We start from the raw sequence: 11,830 nt of genomic DNA on the forward strand, positions 1-11,830 counted from the left end.
GCCAAACTCCCTGCCTTGGGGACACCTTCTTAAGCAGACAGTCCCCATCTGTAGTCTCTCCCCAGAATCTGTGTCTCATGCAGTCACTCTTGGGGCACCCAGTACCAGACTTGCCCTGGTAACCTACCTAGTGTTTCCCCAAACTGTGTCCCATTTCTGGCTCTGTACAGACTACTGTTGGCCTCCAGTGGCCCAGGTCCTTCCACTAGAGTTTCCCAAGAAGGGGAACTTTGCTCAATCTGGCTCCCCACATTTTCAGACAAACATGAGGGTCTAACAAGCCAAGCTCCTGGTCCCCAAGTTACACCCAGAAAAGAAGTCCTAGTGTGGTGTCAGGTCCACTCAGGTGGGACGCCCTAGGTGCCCGGAGCCTCCCTAGAACACACGGCCTTCTCAGCATGGACTCTAGAACCAAGGGGATGGTATGCCAGGCACCCTCCCTTTGTGCTGTTCTTCCCACTGCACCTGGCTTCCTAGACTGGATGGTGCCCCAGGCTGTGGGTGGTAGATGTACCAGAAATTGCACTTCTTCCACACTATGCCCACACAGCTGGGAGGCCTGTGCCCAGTGGTGCTGGCCCCCATGCCACCTTGTTCTGGGTGGCTGAAGCCACACCTGAGAGCTGCAGCCCTTCCCTGGGTCTCCGGATATGGGGGTCCTCGGTTGTCCATCCGTAGCCCTGAGATTCAAGTCTGGGAGGGAGCACCCCCGGGAGCGTGACCAGCCTGCCTCAGGACCAGGGGGCAGACACCCTAAGCCTCTGGTTGCCCAAATTCCACTGTTCTGACTTCTGACACTTGAAATATACTTTTTATTGCATTTCTGCCGTTTTACAAAAATATGACAAAATAAATTAAAAACAAATAAATAATTGCCTATGTTGTCTGTTTCTATTGGTTCCGGGGTTCCCTGTCCCCATCCAGGCAGAAAGGAAAACGGCAGATTGGAGGGGACGACCAATACTGGGCTGTCTTTCGGGGCGAAGCGCTAGTTCCGCCGGATTAATGACTGATATTGCATATGGTGCTAGTGCCAGCCGCCGGGCCAGCACACGGCCTGGGGGCTGGGGCTGGGCGAGGGCGTTGGGGGGTCCGGGACGGGGGGCGGGAGGCTGTAGAAGCTGGTGTCGGCGGGCAGGGGCTGGGGGGCGGGCAGGGGCCCGGCCAGAGCGCAGGGCGGGCACTCGGTGGCCGGCGGGGCCTGGCGAAGGGCGGCCCCCTCGCCCCCGCAGCCCCAGGGCGCGTCCCACTGCCAGCAGCCGGGGGGCGGCGTCGGGGGCTGGGGCGGTGGCGGCGGCAGCGCCGCAGGGCTCCGGCTGCGGCGGACACTGGTGGCCGCTGTGGCCAGCGCGGTCCCTGCGGAGGCGAGAGGGGCCGTTCCGGGGGCCGCGTTGCCCCGCAGACCCCGAGCCGGAGTCCCCGCGCCCTTCCCGGCCTCCAGGTCCGCGGAAGGCCTTATTGCTTCTCCCAGGGGGCCCTGGGCATCTAGGGGCACCCAGGCCTCTGGGAAGGGCCCCCCCCAGGTGGGGGACTCTGACCCTTGACGGACCCTGGAACCGGGTGCCCCGGGGGCCTGGCTGGAGCGGGGGAGGAGGGAGCGGGTGCAGGGCGGTGCCCCCCCAGGCCTCCCGGAACGGATTGCATAGCGGGCCTGAAGCTGGCAAGGGCGGGCAGGTGGCAGAGGGGCCTCCCTCACCTGTCCTGGCACCTTAATGGGTGGGCGCCCCAAGGGACACCGGGTCCCTCCCCGGGGGGCTGAGGAGGGTCAGGCACAGGACTTGGGGTTCCCGGCGGCCCCAGCTGCCGCCGCCGCCGCCGGCCCCGCTCCCGCCCGTCCCGGCCGAGGCTCCCCGCCCCCGAGTTAAAGCCTGTGACCTGGGCCTTCCTCGTCCGCCCTGGGGGCGTCGGGCTCCTCCGCTGAGGCCTCATCCAGGGCGCTGCTCCTCGGGGCCCGCGCGCCACTGCCGCCGCCCGGGGCCGCGTCGGGCCGCGTCGGGCCGCCGGACCCGTTGGGCTCGGCTCCACCGCGGGGCGCGAACGGGAAGAGCTTGGCGGCGTGGAAGGCCTTGGGCGGGGAGTGGCTGCGCTCCTCGCGCCGCGCCTCCGGGGCCTTGAGGAACCGGAAGCTGAGGAAGCCCGGCAGGCGCGTGTCGCCGCCCGGGGGCGACTGCGCGGGGGGCGGCCTGGGTCCGGACGCCGGGCCCGCGCCCGCCAGCGCCGCGGGCCCCGCCGACAGGAACCGGCCCTGCAGCGGGATGATCTGCTTCAGCTTCAGGACGTTGTTGGGTGCCAGCAACGACCCCGGGCGCTTGGGCCGCTCGGACCCCGCGCCACCGCCCTTGGCCTTGGCCGCGCCCCGATCCGCGGCAGCCTCGGGCCCAGCGCCCTCCGCCCGGGCCTCCTCCCGGCCGCCGGCCTCGCGCTCTCGCCGCGCGTGGTGCTCCGCGTGCCGCTGGCGCTCCTCCTCCTCCCGCCGCCGCCGCTGCTGTTGCTGGAAATGGTGCTGGGCCTGGCGCTCGTGCCGCTGCAGGGAGGGGGGCGTCAGGTGGGGGCCGCACGCGCGGGGAGGGGCGGGACATCGCAGGGGTGGGCGTGGCCGCACAGTGAGGGGCGGGGCCGCGCGGGGATGGGCGTGGCCGCGTAGTGAGGGGAGGGGCCGCGTGGGAGGGGCGTGGCATCGAGGGGAGGAGCGGGGCCGGGCAGTGAGGGGCGTGGCCGCGCGGTGAAGGGAGGGGCCGCGTGGGAGGGGAGGGGCCGCGCGGGGGTGGGCGTGGCCGCGCAGTGAGGGGAGGGGCCGCGTGGGAGGGGCGGGGCTGAGCGGGGAGGGACGGGGCTGAGCGGGGAGGGGCCGCGCAGTGAGGGGCGGGGCCGCGTGGGAGGGATTGTTAGGGGAGGGATACAAGGAGGGGGGAGAGGAGACTGCCTGAGGAGGGGTAGGGTTAAGGGAACAGGCCATGAGGATGGCTCCCCATGCAGGGGGTGGAGGTGGGGCTCCCTTGTTGCAGAGGGGCTCTGCATCACATGGCTTGGGGCCACCTGAGCCCCGCAGCTGACCCTGGGGCTCTCCTGCACTGTTGGGGGGCAGGGGGAGCCCCTAGCATGGGTCAGAGTCTCAACTGAACCTCTAGGCCCATTTATTTCTTTTTCATTTTCTAGACAGAGACTGGCTACATAGCCCAGACCACACGATGCTCCAGCCTTGGCCTCCTGAGTGCTCACAGGCATCACCTAGCCTATCCCACCAGCCACCTTCACCACACCAAGCCTGAGAACATAAATGTAAAGACATTTAAATTCAAACTTTGGGCTGGAGATGGCTCAAGGGTTAGAGTATATCCCTGAGCTCAAACGCCAAGAGAAACAGAGCCACACACACTAGGGGGCTGGAGGTGCAGCTCAGGTCCAGAGTCTTGACCAGCATGAGGCCATGGGTGCAACCTTAGCACCAAAGAAAAGAAAAAGATTTTAAAAAAAATACAAGTTTCAGTCACAGTAGCTCTGTTTCAAAGTGCTGATTTGCCACTTTAGTTATGGATTCCACGGAACAACCAGAATGTTCCATCCTACAGGAAAGCTCCATCATCAGGAGGGTGCAGGCCACTCATGCAACTCTGGAAGGGATGTGGACTGAGTCTTTCCTGGGAGACATCACTATGCCTGGCCATGAGCATGACAAGCAGGCAGGCCAGTGGGTGGCAGCTTCCTAGAGCCTGGAAGCAGACGCCATGGAGATTCTGGAAGGGTCCTGGGACCTGAGCCACTGTGTCCACTTACTACAATCAGCCTGCAGCAGGAATAGCAAATGACCCTCTTAGATGCCAAAATTCAAACGACGTGGTTGGTCCCTTCTACAAGATGGTGCGGTACATGCAATGACTGAAATTTCTAATCATCCCTACAGGGCTAAGATTATCCTAAGACAATCGAGCACAATGCAAGGGACTATTACACTATTGCTTATAGAAAAAGTGACAACGAAGGCATCTTAGGTGGGTATTGTGGCACATGCCTACGATCCCAACTACTTGAGAAGCAGAAGAGGAGGGGTGCTGGGACAACACCTATTTAGCCTGAGCAATAGGACGCCTAAGTCACCCCCAAAACAAAGAAAAGAAGTTCGGCACTGTGGTTTGTGGTTTGGGTTTGTAATCTTCGTTACTCAGGAGGCTGAAATCTGAAGGATTGTGTTTAGATGCCAGCTCTAAACGAAAAAGCCCATGAGTCTCCATCTCCAAAATAAATAGCAGAAAAGTGAGACTGGAGGCATGGCTCAAGTGGTACAGTGCCAGCTGAGCAAGTGCAAGGTCCTGAGTTCAAACACTGGTGTGATGCCAACCTTTCCTAACCCCAGCTGCTCCAGACGTGGAGGCAGGAACAGCACAAGTTCAAAGCCCACCTGGAAGGAGTCGGGAAGCCTAGCTCAGAAACAAAACACAAAGACTGGAAGGGCATGGCTACCACGCGCCTTCCCTAGTAGCATGACAAAGTAAGTGAATTCTGGACACGCAGTGCAGACGCAGTTTGCTTTGAATGCTTTCAGTCTGTGCATGCTGAACTCATGGCTGTCATGCTCAGTGAAGCCCACACATTTTCCCTCTGACCAGGGATCGAGTCATCTGTGCCTGGGCCCCACCACTGTAAGCTCACTAAGTGAGAACCCGCTAGTCAGCCGGCTGCCTACCTTGAAGGCCTCCCGCCGCTGGTACTCGAGCTTGGCCATCTCTTCGGCTACCCAGCTGGGGATGTCAGGGATAGCCACGTGGATGAGGTACTTAAGGAGCAGAGCAAAGTGCTACAGGGAACAGAGAAGAGGCTATGGGCTCCCGGACAGTCCCTGTGCCCAGCGCCCATCACCCACTGGCTGCCATTCCTACCTCGAGCACCACCACGGACACAATGGCTGCCTCCGGGCTCAGCCAGGGGAAGAGGCGCTGCAACTGACCACACTGGCCAATGAGGTAGCAGTTCACCACGATGGCCAGCACGCCCATGGCCTCCATCACCTTCTGCAGGGGGAGGCAGGGGGCTTAGAAGGCGGGGCTCAGCCTCAATTCCCTCTGGGCCTCGGCTTCTGCTGCTGCCCCACCTGCCACTGGCCAATGCTCTCCACACGCTGGCCGAAGGGCCGCTGGAGGCCCGTGCACAGCTTGAAGGCATCGCTTCGGATCTCAATGAGGTTGTTCACCAGAGCGCACAGTGCGGCCAGAGGGAAGGCCGATGAGAAGAGCACAACGTAGCCAAACTGCACAAACATCTCCTGGTAGTCCTGAAACGTGTCCTGCGGACACAGGTGGCCAGACATCAGCAATGCACGCCTCCTCCCTCAGACCACCTTTCTCTCACCACGCTGGGCTTCCTGGGATCTGACTAAGCAGATAAGAGGCCCCACCAGTGGAGAGCGCCATTCCCACCTCGGGCCTCCACCTTGGGCTGTGTGCCCGTCTCACCTCGTACTTCTTCATGCAGCTCTCCAGTTCAGCCTGGGTGAGCTGGGGTGAGTACTCTTCTTCGGGAGGGTCAATCCATGAAGACCGATTCTGCTTCTTGGGCCTCCCTGCAGAGTCTCCAGAGCCAGGCTCTGGGTCTGGGCCCCCGTCGGGCCCCTGATCCCAGCCCTCACCCCCAGCCCGGCGAAGCAGGATGTTTGGGGGCTCTGGCTCAGGGTTGCTGGGAGGCCCCTCGGCCTCATCATCTTCTTCTGCCAGTGTAAACACCCCTGGCTCCAGCCCCTTCTCCACCATGGTGGGGCTCCCCTCCTCCAGGAGGGCTTCTGGGCTTGGGCCAGGCCTGTGGCGCCCAGCCCCACGCTCAGCAAAGCTGACCTTCTTCAGCCTGAGTCCACAGTCTAGGAGGCCCCCTTCCTCACCCTCATCTTCATCCTCCTCCTCTTCCTCGTCCTCCTCCTCCTCCTCCTCCTCCTCTTCCTTGCCACCTCCAGGCCTGTCCCTGGCTTCCCCACCTTCCCCTGCTGGCCTCTGCTCTATGGTCGCCTCTTCTTCCTCCTCCTCTGGTGCCCCACAGCCCCCGCTGAGACACCTGCGGCTCCCTCCACCACCCTCTTCGGCTTGGGGTTCCAGACTATGGGGTGCTGGGCGCCGGAGGCTCAGCAGGCCAAGCAGTGCTCGGATGAGCTCCCAGAGGGTCGTGAGTCCCAGCTCGCCTCGGCCCAGCCGACGGTAGAGGTGGGGCTGCAGGACCTCACGCACGTTCTGGAGGAACTGGCGGGTGATCAGCAACGTGGCCAGCATCTGGGGCAGGAAGGGTGTGGAGAGCCTCTGTGGGCACCTACCCTTCAGGGACAGCACCCAATGCTAACACCACCCCTTCCTTCCGACGCCCTGGGACGCAGCCTGGCACCCACTACACGTGAAGCCAGTATCCTGGCTGACTGGGAGCCAGGGTCTGAAACCTCATGGCCCCCTTCTGCCTGTGTGGGTCACCGACCCAGCCCCTTAGCACATGCTCTCAGCTGCTGCATGTGCCCGCCCCAAGAGCAGCCGCTGCCCCGCCCGAGAGGCCCTGAGGGCTGGTCACCCACCCACCCGTACTTTGGCCCGGGCGGTGAGCAGGAGAACCCGGAGGGACAGGAGGAGCAGGCGTAACCGCAGGGCCACGAGCGGGACCAGCACAGCCCGCAGCTGCCGCTCAAGGCTCTGGGACAGGGACAGGACGAGCAGGAGCTGTGGATGGACCGACGGACAGGTGGACGGACAGATGGGAGGACAACAGGCAGAGAGAGGACGCACGGACGGACAGAGAGGAGAGAAGGATGGAGGAGGGGGGGAGGGGCTGCAGAGCCCTGGACCCCTTGCACCAGGTCCGGCCCCCCAGGGGTGCCAGGTGGTCACTGGGGTGGGGCAGGCAGGAGACTCACCTCTTTCAGGCGCTCCATGTCCTTGAGGTAGAAGCCGATGTAGAAGAGGCTCAGGTAGGAGTTGACAAACTGGAACTGCAGGAAGCAGTCTCCCATGGTCTCCCTGGGTCACCACCACCCCCACAGCCTCCCTGCAGTCCCTGCCCTGCCTGTGGCAGCCACTCACCAGGACAACCTTGATGATGAGGTGCTTCTCGTAGGCGCTCTCTAGCCGGTAATTCTCTGGGGGCAGAGAAGGAAAATGAAGGGGGCCGCCCTGGTCTCCAGCCCTAGCAGGGGTCCCCGGGGACAGTGCGCCTCCCGGAGAGTAGGAAGAAGGACCCTACTGGAAGACATACCCATGTCGTTGAGCCAGATGGCCAGCTTCTTATAGCCCTCGGCGCTCACACTGACCAGCAGGGCCAACACCACCTTGGGCAGGAAGCGGGCAAGGCGAGGCAGCCCGTTCATGCTCAGCACCAGCTCCTGCCAGGCAAGGGGGTGCAGAGCTCAGCAGAGAGTGGGGGCCAGACAGGTGGTCAAGGCCGAGGCCAGGACTGGGACACTGATGGTCACCTGCAGCTGGAAGCATCCGAGCATGAGCAGGAAGACACAGGCAAGGCAGGCCAGGCACAAGGGGAGGCTCACGAGCAGCTGGAAGAGCAGCCGCTTCCAGGGTGGGTAGTAGAACTCCTCCGCCCGAGTCACAGGGCTTATGCGGCGCACACCCTGGCAGAGAGCAGGCCAGGCCAGCCTGAGGCCGGGGAGCGGCCTCTGGCGTCCCGCACTCCCCGCCACCCCCCCAGGCAGCCCTCCAGTCAGCTTCCCTCTGCCAAACTCTCCAGCCTGTGTCCTCTCTCAGGTGCTCCCCACCCCCAGCCCCCAGCCCTATGGAGAACATCCTGCCCGATTCCACAGCCTTATTCCAAACCTCCCCACCTTGCTCCGGCCTCAGCGCCACTTAGCTCACTCTCATGTACACTGGGCTCCGTCTCCCACTGACCCTGAACTGGGGACGAGGCTCCTCCACAGCTTCCCCAGGTGAATCTAGTGTCCCCCACTTGTAGGCCAGCTCTGCCCCCCTCCGTTTCCATTCCTCTAAGAACAGTGTTGACCAGATCACATTGAAGAGAGCAAAGACCACACAGGACACATCCCGGCTTGTCTGTGAAGGGCAGAGAGTAGGGTCATTAGGCCAGCTGGCCCAAGTAGGAGGGGGCCTTGGGGGCCTCCCAACCTGTGCCTAGTCCTCTCCGGGTACCTGGTCGGCCTCTGTAAACGTGTACAGGACAGAGCCAAAGACAGCTGGGTACACCATTGCTGATGTGTAGAAGCCCAGCCAAGCAAAATACATGGCAATCTTCACACCGAAGTAATCACAGATATCATCTGTCAGGAATAGGGGGTGCCAGTCACTTCTCTCTGCCTCCTAGGACCCCTGCCCATTTCCCAGCCTACCCTCTAGCTTGAGGCCACACCTAAAGGCTGGTTTTCACATACAGCTTGCACCCATGACTTCATGAGTCGGTTCAGGATACGCTGCTCGTGGACAGGGAAGACCTGCTGGATGATCCCACGGGCTGCCAGCTCCGGGACTGTGGGAAAAGGAGCACAGTGACCCGTTGGCCCTTTGACCTCACAACTCTCTCCTAGACCAAGGAGAAGTCACAGCCTGTGACTTGGCTCTTCCCAGCAAGGACTTCCCAGGTGGACAAAACATCCAGTCTCCTTAGAAATCAGGAGGGGCAGGGACACAGTTTGGTAGAGAACTCTACAGAGGCCTTTGCTTTTTTTCTTTTTCCTTTTTTGCCAGTCAGGGGGTTTGAACTCAGGGCCCCTGAGCACTGTCCTTGGGCTTTCTCAAGACTAGAGCTATACTACTTGAGCCACAGCACCACTTCCAGCTTGTTGTATGTGGTACTGAGGAACTGAACTTGGGTCTTCATTTATGCTAGGCAAGGACTCTACCACTAGGCCACACTCCTGGGCCTGCCTTTTTTTTTTTTTTTTTTTTTTTGAGATAAGGCCATATTGTGCAGCCCAGGCTGGCCTGAATTAATGTATGTAGCCTGGGCTACATACTCGCTATTGCTTTTTTTTTTTTCTTTTTTTGTCGGTCATGGGGCTTGAAGTCAGGGCCTGGGTGCTGTCCCTGAGCTCAAGGCTAGAGCTCTGCCACTTTGAGCCACAGCTCCACTTCCAGTTTTCTGGTTAACTGGAGAGAAGTCTCATGAATTTTCCTGCCTTGGCTGTCTTTGAACTGCGATCCTCAAGATCAGCCTTTCAAGTAGCTGGGATTACAGGAGTGAGCCACCAGTGCCCAGCTCCATAGTCTTCTTCTTCATCATCAGCCATGGGATTACAGGCATGTGCCACCATATACAGCAACCATGTTTAGTGCAAGACTACTTGGCCTGAGTTTGTGGCCTAAATGTCTAAGGAATGGTAGAAGGCTGGCATGGAAAGGTGAATTTGCGGCTGGATTCCTAGAGGGGAAACGGAGGCCTAGGTGGACACAGCAGGATACACGGAGCGCTGTCCATGGTCCTGTCCCTAACAGGTTGCAGAGGCAGTGAAAGGGGTTAGCCAGGAGCTGCCCAGAGCTAAGCCCCACCCACTCCCGAAACCACGCCCACAACCTCATTGGGAGGCCCGCCCCTGCAATGAAGGCCACGCCTCTTCCTCTCATTGGCTGTTGTGCTGAGCCCTGATTGGTTGGATCTAAGCCACGCCTCTTCGACTGTAACTATCTCTAAAGGCCCGCCCCACTTGCTGCCCAGGGTTGGAGGGTTGTCCCGCCTCGCTCACTGATTGGCTGGTCCTCCAGGAAGCGCACGTTGTGCAACGCCTCGCCCTGCTTGGCTCTGAGGTTCTGCAGCCAGAAGCGGATGATGCTCTGGCGCTCCTGCGGTGGAGAGGGTGTGAGCTGGGTGAGAATCGGCCCACAGGGCGGAGCCCCGCGGGGCGGGGGGAACGGGAGCAGGCCTCACCTGAGAGGTGAAGAAGCGCAGCTCGCTCTCCACGTTCTCATAAATGAAGTCCTCCTCGCAGGAGAAGCCCCGCGTACCTCCTCCGAACTCGGCCTTCACGGCTTTGCGCAGGCCCAGCTCGTCGGCCCCGCGGAGCAGGCTGCAGGGAGGGCAGGGGAGGCGGGCTCGAGGGAGGCCCCGGCTCACCATCCTGGAGCTAAGGGTCATGCATCTGGCGCCCTCCTGGGACAAGGGCGGGAGAGGGGATAGCACGGCTAGCGATTGCAAGGGCAGAGGCAAGGGACTCGCCTCTCATAGGTGGCGGTGACGAAGAAGGCGTAGGCACGTGTGTGGCGATGGTGGCGGACTTGCACGATGAGCTCGGGGATGCCCACGCGGATGTGGTTCAGCAGCCAGAGCAGCGTGTGGTCATCAGTTGTGTCTGCCAAAGGGCACAGACACCGATGGCTTTGGCCTCGAGGGCGCCCCAGACCTCCTCCTCATTCTGCCTATGGGGAGCGGAGCTCAGGACAGCCTCGTGAGCACCGGCAGGTGAGCCTGGGTACCTGGGAAGGTCATCAGCACGTCGCAGTTCTCTGTGGGCACTGTCTTCATCCATGCTTTGTGGGACACCAGGTAGCGACCCGCCTGCAGAAGCCGCTTCCCGAAAAGCTTATCTGGTGGCAGATGAAAGCCTGGTTCAGGCCCCAGATCCAGCCTGCGGGTGGTACCCCAGCCCCCACCAGGGCTCTCCAGCACCCCAGCCAGGCATTCAAGGCCCAGCAAGCTCTGTCTGTCCGTCTCCATCTGACTTGTTTCCCTGTCTCCATGTCCTCGAAGGAGCCCGAAGGAGCCCGGCCCTTCTCTAGGACCACCTCCCCTTGACCCCAGCCAAGCTCCCTACAAATCTTACTCACTTCCTAGCTCCGCCTCCAAAACCACCATCACTCGGGCGCTCACTACCAGTCCAGAGCGCGTCGCCACATAATAGAAACGCGTCCTCGCTGCAGCCCAGGAGCTGGGTGCGGTTCTCACTCCCATTTCACAGAAACGGAGGCCCAAACACTTAGAATCATGGGCCCAAGGTCACACAGAGGATCTGGGATTCGAACCCAGCACGGTGTGATTCTCTGTATTCTCAGTGGAGAGGGCGGTACAACCCTGCCCCCTCCCCCCCCCCCCCCCCCCGCGATCCCGCGGCCTCGGGGTGGTGGAGCCCAGGCCCACCCTGACGGGCTCTTCGAGGGGCGTGTCCTCGCCTCCACCCCGGCCCCGACCCCCGCCACCGCCCCAGCCTCGCCCGCCGGGCCTCCGCCGCAGAGCTGGGGGAGCGGGCCCTCGGCCGGGCTCCGGGCCCGGGACGTGCGTCTCCGGTCCTCTCGCGGCCCCACCGGGCGGCGCACCTGGGCACTGGCGAGCCCTCCCGGGCCGGCCGCCGCGCACGTACCCAAAACTCCAGACGCGGGGGTTGCAGGTTCTCCCTCGGGCGGCGGCCGCTTGCCTCGCTCCGCTTCCAGCGACGAGCCCCCGGCGCCCGAGGCTGACTCGGCCATGGCGAGGACAAGCAAGGTTAGGGGCTGCGAGAGGCCCGGGCGCCGGGGGTCCGCGGGCGCATGAAGCCCGGGCGGCCGCGGAGCGCGCGGGAGGAGGAGACAAAGGCCGCGCCCGCCCGCGCGCCGGAGCCGGAGCGCCGCTGCTCGTCCCCGCCCGAGCCGAATCTCTCGGCTCCGTCGTCCTCCGCGCGGAACGCAGGTTCTCCATTCGGCCCGCCCGCCGCGCTCTCAGGTTCCCGTCCCCGCCCGCGCCGTTCTCTCGGTCTCCGGGGATGACTTCTCCCACCTGTTCCCGCCCTCACCGAGCTCTCCAACTGGTCCCCACCAGCATCTCTTCCCCCTCGCACTACCCGAGCGAGGCCGGACTTGACCACGAGGGAACGAATAGGTCCAGGGCACTGGGCGTCGGTGGCCCACGCCTGTAATCCCAGCTACTCGGGAGGCTGAGCTCGAGG

At 62.4% G+C, this 11,830-nt stretch overlaps 1 protein-coding gene across 2 annotated transcripts; it reads right to left on the reverse strand.

Annotated features, from left to right (window-relative positions):
- Positions 1–789: 789 nt before the first annotated feature.
- Ano8 (anoctamin 8) lies at positions 790–11,588 on the reverse strand. 2 transcript variants are annotated; one of them, XM_090333973.1, is made up of 18 exons: positions 11,270–11,588; positions 10,389–10,499; positions 10,132–10,264; positions 9,844–9,982; positions 9,662–9,758; positions 8,332–8,448; positions 8,115–8,242; positions 7,857–8,018; positions 7,430–7,582; positions 7,213–7,339; positions 7,041–7,096; positions 6,875–6,949; positions 5,448–6,248; positions 5,087–5,278; positions 4,875–5,006; positions 4,682–4,792; positions 1,876–2,524; positions 790–1,356 (listed from the first exon to the last, which is right to left on the reverse strand). In XM_090333973.1, exons 1-18 carry the CDS (start codon positions 11,373–11,375, stop codon positions 1,028–1,030), a joined length of 3,618 nt encoding a protein of 1,205 aa, XP_090190099.1. In that variant the 5' UTR covers positions 11,376–11,588; the 3' UTR covers positions 790–1,027. The 2 variants fall into 2 exon arrangements, with proteins under 2 accessions (XP_090190099.1, XP_090190102.1); XM_090333976.1 differs by adding an exon at positions 6,549–6,680 and having other exon boundaries at positions 1,264–2,524; positions 11,270–11,505.
- Positions 11,589–11,830: the final 242 nt, after the last annotated feature.

The sequence above is a fragment of the Megascapheus bottae genome, chromosome 1 (genome assembly GCF_031878675.1).
Source record: "Megascapheus bottae isolate mThoBot1 chromosome 1, mThoBot2.hap1, whole genome shotgun sequence".
Lineage (NCBI taxonomy): Eukaryota > Metazoa > Chordata > Mammalia > Rodentia > Geomyidae > Megascapheus > Megascapheus bottae.